At 35.8% G+C, this 19,046-nt stretch overlaps 1 protein-coding gene across 1 annotated transcript in view; it reads right to left on the reverse strand.

The window, feature by feature from the left end:
* Window positions 1–506: 506 nt before the first annotated feature.
* The window catches only part of HOOK1 (hook microtubule tethering protein 1), a 70,558-nt gene continuing 52,018 nt past the window's right edge, over window positions 507–19,046 (reverse strand). The window contains exons 15-22 of the mRNA XM_019449097.2: window positions 17,004–17,144; window positions 14,788–14,881; window positions 13,089–13,123; window positions 12,471–12,553; window positions 11,747–11,847; window positions 8,162–8,263; window positions 5,743–5,811; window positions 507–4,024 (exon numbers count right to left, since the gene is read on the reverse strand). Coding sequence (XP_019304642.1) covers window positions 3,854–4,024; window positions 5,743–5,811; window positions 8,162–8,263; window positions 11,747–11,847; window positions 12,471–12,553; window positions 13,089–13,123; window positions 14,788–14,881; window positions 17,004–17,144 — 796 coding nt within the window. The 3' untranslated portion in view covers window positions 507–3,853. The remainder of the gene's footprint in view (window positions 4,025–5,742; window positions 5,812–8,161; window positions 8,264–11,746; window positions 11,848–12,470; window positions 12,554–13,088; window positions 13,124–14,787; window positions 14,882–17,003; window positions 17,145–19,046) is intronic.

Below are 19,046 nucleotides of genomic sequence, written 5' to 3' on the forward strand. Positions count from 1 at the left end.
TGATATGGCTAAATGGTGGTATCAGGGATCCAAGCTCCTTAGTCTTTGTTATTCCATCGTCCCTGAGGGTCACATCTCTTTGGCCAGACCTTAAATGGCCCCATGTAGTTACAATGGGGTCTGGAAAGTAATTATCCTCCCCACCCCCCCCGGTCACTGGATAGTGAAATCACAAGCTAAAATATGGCATTCTGTTACCAAAGGAAGAAGGGGATAATGGATATTGAGGGATAAGCAGCAATCTCTGCCAAAGAAAACCCAGAAATATTCTGGATTTCATGATAATGGAAAATGTCTAGATCCCCATGTGAAACTGGAGACATAAAAAGGGAACACCAAAAAAATCACTCCTACACACCTTCTCATTCACCAAAAAATTCAATGAAAAACTAAATTAGAAGAATTAATGCAATTATTTTTTCTTTAACAAACTAAATATTTTAAGTCCTTTATTTAAAGCAGCAAATAAATGTGCACTTGTAGCCACTAAAAATCCACCATCACTGTCAGACACAGAAATCAGAAAGTTTATTTAAAACGTTTCACAACTATTATATTGTTATTGGACAATCATTTATTTAAAATAATATCCTAAATACTTACAAAAATAAATCAAGTATTGCTTCTATTTTTCAAGTGTCAAAGTCTTTTGCCATAGAAAATAGAAAGAACCTTTGTAAACTAAACGTAACATTTAAGCTACATCAAGTTTAATAACTGCACACTATTTTCTTTAATGGCTGTGCTTTACAAATTCCCAAGCTACTTCTTTGTAATGTATAGGTTCACAACAGGAATGTATGCATACAGCCATACATACACATTTTTACATAGGAATGTTTCTCATTAAATATGCCTATAGAGAACCTAACATAGTACTGTGGCCTAAAAGCCACCCCATAGAGCCCAATGTGCCACTATACAGAAACAGGTGTAGATGTAGAAGCATTATCTAACATTCAAATTAGCAATCCAGTTATCAGATGATGACATCTTAATGAGGGATACTCAGTTTAGTGTTTCTAGATAAGACATTAATTCTTAATCTATACTAAATCATAAGAGTTCAACAGCCTGATTCACTGAAAAAAAAAACAAAACAGAATAAACTTCAAATATTTCTCAATACATTAAGTGATCATTGTCATATGTATACACACTTTTAACTTAAAAAGAGAAAGGAATATTAACCTTAGAGCAAATGCTCAACATTAAAGATCGCTTCCAAACTGGTCTGGGGTTGTACTTTTATCAGTGGGGCATTCAAGACCTTACCATACAGACAGATAGATGCTGGCTTTCTCTTCCCTGGCATATGCACTCAAAACACAGACATAAATCATAGTTCGTGATGAATATTTATAATGCTGTACCACCCACAGGGTGTCAATCTCACTACATTAACCAGATGTGGAAAATAATCTCACTTCTGATCAGTTCCTGAATTTCCATAAGGTTAATCACAATAATACAGAACTTTACATTAGTCTTGTATAAATACTCCTGTATCAAGCATTTTAAATTCTACTTATCAACTAGAAAAGTGATAAATCACAAAATTTGCTTTTTCTCTATTAAAAAAGAATCTAGCTTTCTGTCCTTATTCAGAAATTGCACAAATTATTTAGAAATTCCAAATATAATAATTGAAAATTTATGAGCAATTGACTGTGAAAATACTAAATTATTCAAATTGATGTTTTACAACAAATTCCAATAAAAGGGAGCTTGAAGAACTTGTAAAATCTCAATTATGAGCAAATAGTAAACACCAAAGGAGCAGATGTCCTACACTGACCAAAATATACCAAAACGCCATAATATTTGGAAAATTTTAATCAGCATGCTAAAATATTTTCACAGGGCTATTTCATTTCACTAAAAGTTGCAGGCAGGCAGACTATAGGAATATACAAAAAAGCAAACCAACAATATAATTGCACCAATAAAAACCATCAAAATCTAAGAGGTAGTCAACAGAAGTAACCCTGATGAAACAATATATCCTGACAGATGCTCCCTAATCTTAAGAGACCTAAATGCAGTATGAAATTCTTGTATTTTCAGTGATTAGGAAAAGTGTACTGGTAGATAATCTAAAAAGCAAGTATCTAAATGAATAATACTGTAAATGGAACAATACTCACATATGCAACGAAAGGCGGAAAATAAAATCTGGACCAGGGGTCTACAGCCTGCAGGCCACATCCATCCTCCTGCCAGTTTTTTGTCAATAAAATTTTATTGAAATGCAACAACACCCATTTTGTTTACATATTTGTTTATGGTTGCTGTTTTCACACTTACAGCAGAGTCCAGTACTTGGGAGACATCATATGGCTCAAAAAGCCCACAGTGTTTACTCAACTGTTTACCATCTGTCTCTTACAGAACGTTTGCTGACCCCTAGTCCAGACATATGCTGACAGGTACGCAGTTGGCGAACGGCACTGGAAGGATGAACTACAAACGTCACAACCTAAGGTATTCAACTATACGGAATGCAAAATGCTAATTGTGCCACAATTCAATTCCTTTTCATATCTGGAAGAATCCGAACAGTTTTCTTCTTTTTATGTTTGTGGTCTAATATCAAAGAGTATTTCCAAGTTACTAAAGAAAGGTTGATCACAGCACTGTCCGAAAGAACTTTTCGCAACGATGGGAATTTTTTATACCTGCACTCTCCAATACCGGAGCCATCAGCCACATGTGGCGGTTGAGCATTTGAAATGTGGCTGATGTGACCAAGGAACTGAATTTTTAATTTTAATTAATCTTATTTAAATCGCCACATGTGGCTTGTGGCTAGAATGCTGGACAGCACAGATTTAACTCAAGATCTAAAGTATGGCTCCTAAAAAAGGCCAAAAAAATTAGAAAATAACACCTCTGAAGGTAAAAGCTTTGGATAGAAGTGAACTGAATACCATAAACTCAGTCCCAGACAGATTCTTTAATTCGTAAACAAAATCAAACTGATTCCGGATTATTCCATCACCACACCATCTCTTTGCAGTGAAGAGGAAAAACTATTATGGCATGTTTTTTAGTAAATGCCCTGATAATTTTATGCTTAAAAGCAATAATTATGATCATTATATTAAAACATGTGTGGACGTTTCACACAAATTATATTTTTTGCCTTACTTCCCATCAGAAAAATCACTTATAAAAGTCAGCTTATTTCCATATCCTTAACATTTCAACCATGCTGTACAGAAGCCCTTGTTTATAGTAGGTACATATGAGAACTAGGAACTTTCCTGAATCTGCAAAATCTCCAGTTAGTCACTTTTACTATGGCAAAAAGTCATTTCAATAGTCAATCTTCCAAATGTTATAACATCCATCACATGATAAAAGAGACCCATCTGATGACAGATTTGAGGATAGAGGTAAAACCTTCTATGCATCGAGTCAAAAAGCGTAACTCTTGTATAGTTCTCCATGTACCTACTCAAGACTATTTTTATATGGACCTACGCAATAAAGCAAATATAGATATATTTGTAAATTACTTATTACTGATTATACATTGCAAATTAACCAAGTTACTGGTACAAGTGAAAACATTAAAATATACAAAGTCAATTTGAAATTATAACACTCTCAGAAGACAAAAGTTTGAGATGTGTGCCTAATTATATCTTCCAATTACTCAAATATACTCCCTTAGAGAAATAGCTGACTCTATATTTTGCTTTCCAAGTCAGCTGACAAAATTAATTTTGTGCATGTTAATTTTAAAATAGCTGATATCCAGCGTCATAAATTTCTTTTTCAATCTGGCAGTTAATTGAAGGATACAAAATATTTTAAGGGCACTTCTGTTTATGTTTTCTTCTGTAGTTTAATCAGGTGTTGTAGCAGGAACTTTAACAGAGAGATTTCTTCTGGTGTTGGTGATGTGCCGTTGCTGTGCCAGGAAAGACCGTGCGGGAGCGCACGCACCAGGGTCTTTGCAGGCACCACTGCCGCTCACGAGCCTAGATTCCATCCCCAGCTTCTGGAACGCTAGACTCTGCACAAACATAAGCAGATAAGGAACAAGACTACTTAGTTTGTCAAGTGCTTTTCACTTGACAAATATAAAGTCATTTCCTCAAAACACTACTATAAAGCTAATTGATGTTTTTCTCCTTTCGTAGAAAAGCTAAGGGTTCAGAAGCTAATTCATCTGTACATTGTAACACCAGCAAGGAGGAGGAAACAAAGGCATAAAACTCAGTTTCTCTATTTTAACCCACTAAACCTGAAATCATCAAAAACAGTAGCTTAAATTAGTATTCTAACATTAAGCTGAATTATAACAATAAAAAAAGGTTCCAAAGTAATTTTTCCTGTTTGGGCCTTCACTCCACCCACTATGAGCAGACATAACACAAGAGAAAAGCTTAGGTCAATGATTCTCAAATGAGGTCCTCAGATTAACATTTGCACCACTGGAAAAAAAACGGAAATTCTATCTTGCAGATTCTACCCAGACCTACTAAATCAGAAGTTCTGCAGCTGCATCCAGTAACTTGTGTTTTAACAAGTCTTCTAATGCGTGCCAAAGTGTGAGAACCACCATAGTTCACTACTGTCTATCTACACATTGATACATGACAAGTTACTGTAGTTGTGGATATTGGGTTTTTTAGTAAGAAAAGTAATTACTTTTTCTCACTAGCCCACGTAATAGAATTTTACTAAGCTTAGAATCACTAGGAATTAGTATAACACACAGAATATAGTAAATGCTCAAAAGACATGGGTAGAAAATGAATACGTAGTGCATTATTTGGATCTAATATCTTTAATGATTTATGTATTGAGAGGCTGCGGAGGAACAAAGAAAATAATACACAGTTACCAATCTTAACTCGGATGACTGACTTATGAGGGAAAGTTCTGGGAACACTTCACATATGATTTCCTTTAAGGCCTTGCTACATTAGGCCAGATTTTATCAAACAGAGAAGGGAAGGCAAGAGCACAGACAAAAAATATGGTGACATACAAGAATAGGCATGTTTGAGGAAGGACAGCCCGCTCTTTGTGGGGAAGCACAGGGTTCTGACATGGGAGTCCATACTCTCTCATACTAAATAAGCAACAGCTAAGGTAGATAATGGCTGTGTTATTTTCTATTTCGATTAAAATAATCCAAAAGAACCATATACATCATGAAATGCTTGCAAATATCCCACTGACAGTAAGGATGACAAAATAAAATGCACTTCAAATAATTTTACACTATTTTCTCCTTTTTTAACACAGACATACAACTACCGAAGAGTATTTCTTATTAAAAACAAAACAAAACAGAAAACAAAACACAGTGAAAGACACACTTAGAGGCTTCATGGGATGTTAAAACAAATGCTGAGTACTAGAAACACGGGATTTTCATTTCACAGATATTCACATTTCTACAGAAACACTATATGAAGCACAAATTAAATATTTTAGCTCAAATAAGGCAATTTTTAAAATATTTGTGAACTGTTGTGTGTGTGCTTCATGTGCATCACCTAAAAACACTGAAGTATATAATTTGGATTATGACTCACATTAAAAAGAAGAGAGTATGTCAGGAGATACCTGACTACATGCACACAGGGTAACTTCTGTTTACTTATATACGTAAGCATGCATGTGTAATGATCTGTGGTAGAAAATATATTTCTTTCTGTGGCTCCTGGTCAAAACATTTGATAAACACAACATCCAATCACTGGTTGAATGTCAACTCACCTTATTGTACCAGGCAGAAACAATGAGTTTTTCTTCATAATCACGGAATTTTGCTACTTTACATTCACTCTGGAAAAAGACAAAAGGACTATCAAAATCCCAGAAATAAACCCAAACTACCAAAACTGGAATCATTTTTTCACTCTGCTCATTGAGAGAATTTGAAAAATGCATTGTGTAGCACATAAAGCAGTCAAAATCTGAACTGGATCATGGAGAAAGCATGCACAATACCTTTAAGAAAGAGTAAGACTGTGACTAGTAAACCTTTAACTTCAAAAATTTTACTGGTAGGACAGCACTTAAGCAACAACAAATAAGAAACTCATGATTCTCATGCTACTGTCACCTATAAAGAGAGACGAAAGTAATAACTGGGTTAGATGACAAAACAGACCAGCATCTATGGAGGACTCAAAACTAAGGAGAAAGAGGATGTAGTAAAACATATGCCAGAAAATCCTAAAGATCTCCTGTAACGCTTAACCCGAATTTTTCTCTCTCGTTCCTCGGTCATCTGTATACTAGATTGCCTGTGGCCATGCTTGCGTGCTGACCTAGAGACTGACATCCATTTCTTAATTGCTCAAATATAGCAAATTTAGTAATTTCATTGAGCACCAGATACAGCTGGCTCACGTAAATGTTCTACATAAACACATGAGTGTTCCTACAGCGAGATGCTCACAGTACAAAAGGACGCAAGAAATGACGGGGGCAAGATGGCCTTTTGCTGGCTCACACCCACTCCAGACAATGACTCCCCAAGAACGATGGCAGATAGAATAACATCTGCTATTTATATTACTCTTATTTTTGCTTCTTGCAGCGTATGTGCAGAAAAGTACACATGAACCAAAGCCCATATGCTGTGACGTAACCCAAGTTTCTCCTCAAAGCCCTATCATCAGAGGTGCCATTCTGTCTTTCTACTTGGTAGGGAGCTGCACTTGAAGCATCGACGATGCTGCACACGCTCACTGGCATTCACTGGGAGGTGGATAATCAGGGCAACTCAGAGCTCAGGGGGTTTTCAGTCCAAGTCTCATTATTTTACAGATGAGGAGACCTACGACCAGAGAGGAGAGGTGATAACTTTAAGAGAACTTACCAATAAAGTAGCAAACTTGGCCTCTCGTTTATGTGATATTTAATGCTGGGAGTACAGATATATAAGATACACGCTCTGCCCTCAAACTCTGACACACACCAGGAAGAAGAACAATGCTATTGTGGGTTGAATTAATGAGTTCAAAATACATGGAATCGCTATGGAGAAATAACCAACTTTGTCTAAGGAATCCAGGAAGACACATGTGAGTTGGATGCTGAAGAATGGATAGTATTTCTGCAGAGAGATGCCCCCATCCAGTGCTTTTTTTTTACAGCACGTGACAAGGCCTGGACAAGCACTTAGCAAAGGGCACATAAGGCTGGTGTGCACTCGGAATGTTAAGTCTTTAAACAAAATAGTTCCACTACAGTCCATACGCCCTGGCTCAGAAATAATATGAAGAAAATGGTAAATGAATACAACATGTTTCTCTGAAATACAACATTCCTAGTTGATTTAAAAAGAAACCTACTATCAATTACTCAAATTTCAAGGCTAGTATACAGACCTCATCATGGCTCTGCAATTACACATACGTTATTATAAGGAAGCACATAATGACTTCAAGAATAGTATCACATCTCACCATAGTATTAAATAATTTTGTAAAACACTTTGCAAAGGAAACTAGAACATGCCCAATTATAAAATCTATGAATATACAGTTCCAGACTGACATACTTATTAACGCAGCCAGTAAAAATGGTATGATCATCAGCACAAAAAATAAGTTCTAAAGACCAGGCTAATTAATGAGAAGATGTCATCGCTAACATAACTATGCATGATTAACAACCAAGACTGCCACTTCAGTGCAAGGACTTACTGGATTCTATGAGCACTTTCTTCCCCCAGGAATTGCAACTAATGAGTTTACTTAGGTTCCAGTGAGGAATAGGGAGAAGAAAAGAGAAGGAAAATCTAGTTAACAGAATAGAGTACCTTTTTTTAAAGGTGAGTTTGGTTCCTTTTTTTCCTTTATTTACTTATATTTTCTGAATGAACTCTAATCCACATAATTTTAAAAGGAGCTAACATTATAACAGAACTCTATTAGCCACTAAGGGCTATCCACAGGACTGGCTGTTGTGGGAGTGACAGAGACAATGTAGCAGAGTAGATAAACTCCTATTGGCTGGTGAGATGCTTTGTAGTAAACATACTGAGTGCTAAAACATGGCATTGCCAGCTCCTGATTTCAATTTCTTGTGAAACTTGATCATTAATGGCAGATGCTGGACAGCAATTAATTATCAGGATTATACAGAATAATTAAAAGGAGACGTGTGAATATGAAAATTTTACCTCCAGAATCTCAATTCTTCTCTCTTTCTCTGCCAACTGCTTTCTAAGTAGCATTATTTCAGCTGATGCTGGATTTAGTTTGGGATCTAAAGTTTTTATTACCTGTTGAAAGAAAAAAAAACAAATATTTTACATTTACTTTACATTATCAAGTACTGAAATATAAGCACCTATAAACCTCTGTGGATAAAGTGGAAAATTGTCCAGAAAGTGATCCAGGTGTGAACTATGACTTATTTTACAATTAAATTTGAGTAATAAAAAAAACATTATAGAGGTAGAATGATATTATAATTCAGTACCAAAATGGGAAGATCCCTATCTCAAAATAAAATTTCCTTTCTCCAAGGCTCAGTACTCAGGGATAGTAATCTAGTCTTATTAAACTTTGAGCACTGAGGTCTTGAAACAACACTTTCCATATTTATCAGATACATTTTTTAAAAAATTAAAAGAATTTGCTAATTATATAGGAACTCATTGTACAAAGTAACAAAAAAATTCTTAGCAACAACCTTTTTCACTACCATTATCTAGTGAAATGTAACTCAATATGTGAGATCAACTTATTAGAAACTGATGACTTTGTCTGCAATCCCTAGAGTGGCTCAATCACATTTATGGAAGTCACTAAAAGTTAGGTAAAAAGAGATTTTGCTCAGAATGCTGTTCATAGACTCAACTAAACTATGAAGCCAGCAGTATAACAAGAAATTAACTTGAAAATATCAGGTGTAAATTAGAAGACAAAAACAAATTTCCAATAATAAGGTCAGTTGTATGATGTAATTACAAACCTATTCAAAAAGATTTAAACTGATTTAAAGATTTCACCTATATTCACTGAGGTAAAGGAAAAAGACTGAAAGGTAATATGCCTAAAAATTACTGTGGTTCATTCAAAACAATTTGCTGAGTGCTGAATATGGCAGGCACTGACTATGGCCCATGGGATACAGGAGGCTTGGTGCCTGCCTTCGAGGAGTTCACATTGTAAAAGCAGAGTTTAAATCATAATTTAATTACAGAGAACACATCATAATTTTTTACCTCTAAGTAATAAAAAGTATGATTGTGACTTTTCTATATTTTCTGAATTTTCTATCATGGACATTATGTTACTATAATTAACCTCTCCCTCCAAATAATGTAAAGGTAAGAAATGAAATCATGTTTATCATACAAGCAATTGCTTTTTATTTTTATTTTTTAAATGTTTATTATTTGAGAGAGAGAGAGAGAGAGTGGGGGAGGGGCACAGAGAGAGAGAAAGAGAGAGAGAGAGAGAGACAGAATCTGAAGCAGGCTCCAGGCTATGAGCTGTCAGCACAGAGCCTGACACGAGCTTGAACTCACGAACTGCAAGATCATGACCTGAGCCAAAGTCAACCGACTGAGCCACCCAGGCGCTCCAGCAATTTTTTTTTTAAATGATAGTACTTGATGATGACAAGAATATGGTCACTGTTTTGTCTACTTAATTGTGATCCTTTTAGAATATCATTTAGATATATGTATCAAGCACATTATTAAAATGTTCTTATCCTTTGACCTAAAACTTCCATTTGACCCATTAGCTTAGGAACAAGGCTAACATAATAAGCCAAAATAAGGGGCAAGCTTTCTATATAAATAAGTTGCTTATAGTCTTATTTCTAGAAGCAAGAAGGAAAAAGAAATGGAAACAAACTATTTCCAACAACAGGATGATGACTAAATTACTATATACTGCATTCAACTGAATATTATATAGCCATTCTTTTACTTTGCACAGTCCGCTCTAGAAGCGTTTGTCTTGTTTACCTATTCCCTGTGCTAAGTATAACAGCTGCTTAATAAATATTAAAGTATGTTTATATAACATGAGGGAATTATTTTAAACTTTCAAAATATAAATTGTATGTGCTATGATCATACAAATTGTGTGTTCTATGTCTGCAATCATGGACGTAGTATGCACTGAAAAAAATGCACAGTTAAGAAGAAAGGGAATCTTTCTATGTTTTATATTTTCTACTAAAAGCACTTATATAGTTGAGAGACACTAGACTGTGGCAGAGACTGTCTGGATATTTACCAAGACTCCCTAGAAGTTGAGTACAGCTGTGTGCCTATATTCTGCCCACTGCAGTGAGGGTGAAAGTGGTTCATGTGGCCCCCAGGCCCACCCCGTTACTATCTCCGGTATGGTCTAGGCTGGCTGCCCTCGTCTACCAGCTGGACTAAGTCAAGTACAGCTGGGAACATTGTGTTCAAGAAGGCAAAGACTCTGTCAGCTGGGGGCTCGGGGACACTGCACGGAGCAGAGCCCCTCCCCCACTGAAGAATGGACTTCATATGAAGCCTTGAGATCTTGAGGTGTATCTGTTGTTGCAGGTAATATGGACAACTTAATAAATACAAAATTCAAACATAAAAAGAATAGATACATTAGCAGTATTTTAAAGCGTCATCATATAATCCTCTTGTTTATTCAACAAATAGAAAAGAGTATATTGATATTCTCTAAGAGAGAATGTTTTAAGAAAATACATGGTATTCATGGAAATAAACGATTTTATGAGAATGTTCTTACAGATATTTAAGTTGGAAATAGGGAAAAAGACCAGTCTGGTAAACATTAGAAGAGTGTTTAACTATCTAATCTAAATTAAATGGTAAAACAATTTTAAACAAGTTTGAAGAGCAAAATTTTCACAAAGGCAAACATTCATTTTAAGAACTAAAGATTCCAGGGGCACCTGGGTGGCTCAGTCAGTTAAACATCCAACTTCCGCTCAGGTCATGATCTCATAGTTCATGGGTTCAAGCCCCACATCGGGCTCTGTGCTGACAGCTCAGAGCCTGGAGCCTGCTTCAGATTCTGTGTCTCCCTCTCTTTCTGCCCCTCCCACATTCATGCTCTGTCTCTCAAAAATAAATAAAAGTTAAAAAAAAAAAAAACTTAAGAGCTAAAGATTCCATACTTTCTTAAATTTTTTTTTAATGTTTATTTATTTTTGAGAGACAGAGAGACAGAGTGAGCCCTCAGCACAGAGCCCAATGTGGGACTTGAACTCACAAACCATGAGATCATGACCTGAGCCGAAGTTGGACTGAGCCACCCAGGCGCCCCTTAAAATTCTTTCTTTACCATTTATTCATTTGTGAGAGACAGAGAGTGAGTGGGGGAGGGACAGAGAGAGAGGGAGACACAGAATCCGAAGCAGGCTCCAGGCTCTGAGCTGTCAGCACAGAGCCCGACATGGGGCTCAAACCCACAAACTGTGAGATCATGATCTGAGCCGGAGTCAGACGCCGAACCTACTGAGCCACCCAGGCACCCCACGATTCCATACTTTCTAATAGTCATCTTCTCTAATGAGGTCACTGCGGTCCCCGTATAAACTGTCCAAGAACAGCCCTGTGTTTGTTTTACATGATGTTGATGAGTGAGAGGGAGAGACTGTGAGGACTGACCCGCAAGGCAGGGTAGAGTCAGAAAAGGGACATGATGCATATTTAAGAGAGATGACCTCATGGGCGGAATGGGCCTTATGAGAACCTGAGTCAGAAGACTTGAGCTCTGAAAGGTAAGCCACTCACATTCCTTGCTTTCTCCAAGTACATTTTATATCTTTCCTCCATTGCTTTCATATCTTCATCTTTCTTCTGAAGAGCAGCTTCAAGTTCATTGATCTTTTGCACTATTATTGAGAATGAAATGAAACATGACCAATTTAAAATATTCCCTCCTCACACAAAAATTATAGTTATCTGATTATTTTCGAAAGGACTGATAAGAGAACTTAAAAATGTTTATTTCTTCTTTGTAGTGAATTCGTATCTAAAACCTTTGAACTACAACTAACATATCCTCAATCATTTCATATTATTTTTTCTTAAAAATATCTATAATCTGCTTTATCCAGCTTTTCTCCCTTCTATCAAGTGTTTCAATGAGCAAATACACTTCAGCATGTAAGCATAACCATCATAAGAAAATAAAGCAGTCTTTCTACATACTGTTTAAGGCTCAATTTAATTTTATTATAAATTATTTTATTTACATTTCCATAGTATTAATTCTATTATATGTTACCATGTTTGATACTCCTATATATCAATCAGTTCATTTTATTAAGACTTTTTCGCTTTAAAATCAGATCACTTGTTAAACACTGAAATCACTAAAACATTATCATGGTTCTTATTTGCAATGCACACATTTATGGAGTGTCTGAAAACTTGTACACAGTTCTTGCATCTTTCAACTAAAAAAAAGCAAGTCCTTAGTCGTAGTCTGATCCAGGTTTTTACAAATACCTACCATTCTGGTTTACATCTGGCTGAAGATCTTCAATGAGTTCTTGTTTCTTCTGTAATTCTTCCTGGACCTCAGTTAGTTTTTCCCTAAGTAGTGGAAAGAGCATGGAGTTTTGGAAGCAAACAGACCTGAGAATGAAAACTTATTTCTGCCACAGGACATTTGTGGACTGTGGCCAAATCACTTTCTGATCCTGAATCTCCTCACCTGTAAAATGGGCATAATACCTGACACATATTATAGGCTTGTTGTGAGAGGGTAAACTGCCTGACACATGACAGGTACTAAAAATGTTAATTTTTCCCTCTCATCCTTGCTTCCTAAGAAAGTCGGAGGAAATATTTTATTGGTTAAACATCCCACATCTCCACATGTGACAGCTGTCTACTTTGTAAACTCTTCAAATGACATTAGTGATGGAAAAATGTAGGATTTGAGATCATTGACAGGCAGGCTGAACATTTTAGCGCGTTTTTCTTTTGACTTCTTGATGGCAGTGGTGTACATTCAATTGGCATCAGGGGGTTTCTCTTACAAACAAAGTCAGAAAAGGATACTAACTTTAGAAGTTTTTAAAACCCTTCCCCTCTCATATTTGAAATGAAATATCAGTTTACTTACATATGAGCTTCCAACTTCTGCTTTAGTTTGCTGGACTATAAAAATTAAAAAAAGTTGCTGTAAGATAACTATTGTGACAAAGATAAATTTTCCAGACATCAAAATCTCTTTACCTCCTTTTGAAGTGTATTATTTAAAATTATGAATTTTTTAACAATTTGTATTTCTAATAACATACTTGTAAAGACATAAAATTTCAGGTGTTTTTTACTTCAAAGGGAAAGGAAAGGAGGTTAGGAAATGACATAAGGATGAGTACAAGAGAGAAAGAAAAGTGCTTCATATTTCTGAATACCATGAAAATAAAATTTGAACTTGAAGAAAAATACCAAATGCAAGCTGAATGTGATATATTGAGGAGTATCAAACATTTAAAAATCATTTTTTTAAATACATAATTTAAGATGTTAGGCCCTTAGTGAAGAATAGACTTAAATAATTATCTTTATAATAAAGCTTTATCACTATAAATGCAAGCACTCTAATATTAACATCAAAATGAAGAGGATTTTGTTAAAAAATAAAATTCAAAACATAAAACTTCCTCTTTAAAAAGCAGGAGTTTAAATTGCAACACTAGTTCTGTATCATCTACTGAAAAGTTGAAGGGTTTAAAATACAGAATCTGAAACATAACTAAGACACTAATAATTTATTTTTAAAAGATAAATAGAACACATTTAAAAACACCGCAATCCAAAATGTACTCTCTCAAAGAGATCCCATTTTAAAAGTATTCTCTATTGTGGCTTTAAAAAATATTCATATTAGAGAGGTTACAATACCGTATATATGCACATATGAGATGCCGCCATGCATGAGACGATTTCTATTTTCCAAGCCCCCGGGGAAAAAAGAAAAAATCATATAAAGCATATAACAGACAGAGAGGAAACACAACCCCTTCAGTCTTCCTTTTCACCTCTTTACTTACTCTTCATAGCTTTCTCCCCCGTCAACACAGATCTAACCACCTCAGCTTCCATCTAACCAGTACCTAACACACACAGAGCCCTGTCTTTTTGTTGTTGTTTCCATTAAATGCCTTCCTCCCTCTGTCGTTACTTCCTTCCCCCTGCATACAGAGCTCAAACTACAGACACACTGTCAGGTGCATTCAGGTTGGGGCTGTTGAGTTCTGCTGAGTCCTCTTCTCTCTGCCCCCACAATGTTTGCCATCGAAAACAGATTAGAAGCAGCAAGGCCACGAGTCGGCAGGGAAGAAGGGAAGAAATACGAGGTGATGCTTTCAAAACTGCATTATGGTTTCTGTCCTTTGGAGGTTAGTATGATCCACTCCTATAAGGCTCTTTGGTAGAGATCATTTTCTCCCTCTCCCTGGTCCTGTTAGAAGTTTTCCTCAATTCTGACCACTGAGCACTCTCAACCAGGACTTTGCTGAGGCCCATCCTGTTGGTGTCCCAGCACAGCCATGAAGACCTCACTGGCAGCACACCAGCAACCATGAAGTTAGGTGTAGCTGTTGAAGTAGGACAGATAGAAATCACCTTCAATACATACGATTAATTTATAGGCTCCAAGGTGGCAAAATCACAGCATCCGTTATGCAGATATATACGGTATTCAAGGGTACCCTCATTGATAAGGGCACTTTCAAACACAAGACGAATTTGGGCGTTAGGACCTCTCGCAGAGAGTCCACACGCAGCAGAATTATTACAGCTTTCAAGTTACTTACACTTTCTCCTTCAGACTTGGACCCTTGTTCCTGTAAAGATTTCTGGAGGTCCTCAATCTGCTGCTGCAATTCTCGGATGCGCTCTTTGCTCAGCCTATTGTAAGATGGATCATATACATTTATTTGTATGGAAAGTCAAAGTAGTTAAGGATCTATAAAGGTGCATTTGTGCAATTGGTGCATTTAATAGTAATAATGAAGGCTGAACAATTATCTGTGGCTAGGTTTAATATATAGTATAGTAGGCTACTTGCAAAGAAATATTTTTTAAAAAGAAGACATTTATCCAGGAAGTACATACACCCACATGTAAAAATTCAAGATACTTATGCGCCAGTTGCAAAAGCACATCATTTGTGCACAGTACTCACTGGTAAAAGAAATTAGAAAACTAGCTCAGTTTTCCTACAGTTGTATTTTAAAAAAATTTTTTTTAATGTTTATTTTTGAGTGACAGAAAATTTTGAGTGACGGCTCCAGGCTCTGAGCCATCAGCACAGAGCCCGATGCAGGGCTTGAACACAGGAACCATGAGATCATGACCTGAGCTGATGTCGGATGGTCAACCGACTGAGCCACCCAGGTGCCCCCTTACAGGTGTATTTTTAACGAATGGGAACTAGGTTTCTTTTTGTTTCAGATTTCATAGTGTACTGACAAAGGTCACCGTTTTCCAACCATCTCTTCATAATTTTTTGTTTAAATTAAAGAGACTAACACTAGCAACTAATGCAGATTTTTAACTTGGCAAAACCTCATTCTTTAAAACCCTGCTTGAGAATTGCCTCTACTGAGGTTTCCATCAAGAAAGAGAATCTGTCTCTCTTTTCATGTATATATGACCCAACACACCTGCCCATTATAATGCCCCATTGTTCCAGTTATCAGACAATGTAATTATCTATTCATATGTCTATCTTCCTGTTTTAACTTTCTAAAAGCTGAAACTTTGTATCTCCAGTGCTGATATTGAATTGCAGAGGATAGTAATATTTGATGGTCCCTTCACAAAGCTAAAATGTTATTCTTTTTTCAACCACAGTTGATGTAATACTATATATACATGTTTGAGAAACCAGGTTCAAGTGTATCTAAAATTCCTGGTCTCTAAGATCCAATAAAGGTTGGTCAAATAAAACCACATACTTTTACTGAAAAATATGCCATATATAAGAGGCAAGTTAGCATAGTGTTCAAGAGTCCAGACTCCGGAGTCAGAATCACAGAAAGTTCAAATGTGCAATCGAAACTTACTAGCTTATAACTTTGGATAAGTTACTTAACCTCCTTGAACCTCAGCTTCCTTATCCATAAAAGAGATAATTACAGTTCCTATTTCACAGAGTTACTGTGAGGTTTTTTGAGTTAATACCAAACAAGCGCTTAGAAGGTAATACTATATATTACCTTTAGTAAATAGTTTCTAGGTTACCAGTAAAAGAACTCCTATTTCTCTCTGGGATTTGCATAATAAATATATAATACCATATAACACTTGTGCTTTTAACAATTTAATACTTGTTTTTCGAGACAGTCTTACAATAGTTTTTTCTTAAAAATTTTCAGAAACATTGCTAACAGTTTTAAATGACAGCTGTTGAATGAACAGGAATTTTCTTTCCTAAAAAGTTAAGAATGTAGAAAAAATGTAAAATGTATATTTAGAAAAATTTAAAAATAAATTTTGCTTTTCAACATCAGGGAAGTGGCTGGCATATAGTGAACATTTTATCAATGTTATATATTTTTAATATTATAATTTTTAAGCCCCTCCTCAGTATCAGATAAGTACATCATTTGCTTTAAATATGTTATCTGTGAATCTTCATAACAACCTTCAAATAGGTATCACCTCCAGTTATAGCTGAGGACATTAAGTGTGAATTTAAGTAACTTGCCCAGAACAAAACAGTTAATAGGTTTAAATAGAGGTGGCACTCAAATTTGACTCCACAGTCTATGTTCCATCCAAGCACTGACTGCAGTAGAAACCCAGATTGTCATTTACTCGTTTGTTAAATTTTCTGAGAATTATGAAGACATATAAATGAAATTCAAGAATGAGAAACCTGGTTACTAAAGTGTGCTAGAAGCAACGGGAGTGAGAGACTAAACTCCTAACTATTTCAATTACGATGATATCTCCCTCTTCTGTGAGTCAAGATTTGGTGGCTACCTAATGGAATCACTATGACAATTACACAAGAGTGGGTCACCTTTGCTCGGTTTCCAGTTCATTCATCTTGCGGTGCTTCTGTTCGAGCTGTTCCTGGAGTTCCTCAATACGTTCATTCTCAGTACCTTCCTGTTGTAAGCGAAGCATCTTATTTTCATGTTGCAGTCGAATAAATACTTCCCTGATGTTGAAAAGAAAATTTATTTTTAAATTTTTCTAAATATACATTTTACTTTTTTTTACATCCTTAGCTTTTTAGGAAAGAAAATTCTTGTTCATTCAATAACTGTCATTTAAAACTGTTAGCAATGTTTCTGAAAGTTTTTAAGAAAAAACCTTCATATATTGTAAGACTGTCCTGAAAAACAAGTTGTGAATTTTTAAAAGCACAAGTGTTATATTATATTAAATATTTATTATGCAAATCCCAAAGAGAAACAGGAGTTCTTTCACTGGTAATTTAGAAACTATTTACTAAAGGTAATATATAGTATATCCTCAGAAAACATAAATTAAAAGCAACAGGTTTAAGAAATCAGTTTGCTTATGGGGTGCCTGAGTGGCTCAGTCAGGTGAAGTCTGACTCTTGATTTCGGCTCAGGTCATGATCTCACAGTTTGTGAGTTCGAGCCCCATATCAGGTTTCACACTGACAGAGCACCTTCACTCGCTCTCTCTCTCTCAAAATAAATAAATAAACGTAAAAAAAAAGAAATCAGTTTGCTTAATATTTTTATTTTTTTAATGTTTGTTTATTTTTGAGAGAGACAGAGAGAGAGAGAGCAAGGGAGGGGCAGAGAGAGAGGGAGACACAAATCCAAAGCAGGCTCCAGGCTCTGAGCTGTCAGCACAGAGCCCAACGTAGGGCACGAACTCGTGAACTGGGACATCATGACCTGAGCCAAAGTTGGATGCTTAACCAACTGGGCCCACCCAGGTGCCCCTAGTTTGCTTAATATTTCTAAATATACTTTCATGATGACAGGCCTATCACTGTCTCTAGATTATTTTTGTTTTAAAAAAAAATCTTTATTAAAAGTTTACATACACATATTTTCTAAAATGCAAATGATAGGAATGATATTAAAGAAAAAAGTAATGTTCTCCTACCTGCCTCCCTAAATGCAATTTCTCAGAAGCAACTAATTTCAATTAATCTCAGTTTGTGTTCTTCCGAACAACAGCATCATGACTTTAAACTATAGACTCATATGGCTATTTTAAAGTGATATTAATATCACTGGATACTAACTAACAAGTTGCTTTCCAGTCCAACAGGTAAAGAGCTCTGTCTTAACAACAAAAGTTGAACAAAATGAAAGTCAACAAATTTGCAAGCTATATGCTAAGTGAAACAAGTCAGTCACAAAAGGCTGCATATTGTATGACTCTATGTATATGAAATTCTGTAACAAGCAAATGGACAAAGAGTCAATTCTTGGTTGCCTGGGGCTGGAGCTGGAGGAGAAGCAGGAAAGAGGAATGACTGCTAATAGGGACAGGGTATCCTTCTGGGAAAATGAAATGTTCTCAAATTAGATGGCTGCACAACTCTAGGACTACACTAAAAACCACTGAGCTGTACAACTGTAAATGGGTGAGTTGTAGCTCAATAAATCTGCTTAAAAAGAATTTGAAGTAATAAATAAAACTCTTACCACAAAAAAGAAAACCATAAAAACTACCAGATTAGTCAAATGCCTACAAGTAAACATAGCAGTAAAATACGAAAATAAAAGCTGGTGAAGAAGAATCTCTAAAATTTGTATTTTATTTAACTTCTGCTTAATCCTCCTGCTATATTTGACAGCCCCTCTCCTATTGGCTTCACCCACGTGGATTTAAAGGCCATGTATAAAAAGGGTTTTCCGTAGAGCTTCTGGGTAGGGAAAGAAGTTCAACACAGTAAAAGTCATATCATAAAAACCAGAATATCTCATTCAGCAAGTCTGTGAAATTTTACTTCTGATAAGACCTAAAACTGCTAAAGTAGCAATAACAATCTAAGAAGCTCAAGCAGATGAGACAAAGTATTTTGAGCTCTATGACTCATAAAATGGAACATTTTAAAGGCTAATAATTT

The sequence above is a fragment of the Panthera pardus genome, unplaced genomic scaffold (assembly GCF_024362965.1).
Source record: "Panthera pardus isolate Hobbes unplaced genomic scaffold, ASM2436296v1 HiC_scaffold_11, whole genome shotgun sequence".
In the NCBI taxonomy this organism is placed as follows: Eukaryota; Metazoa; Chordata; class Mammalia; order Carnivora; family Felidae; genus Panthera; species Panthera pardus.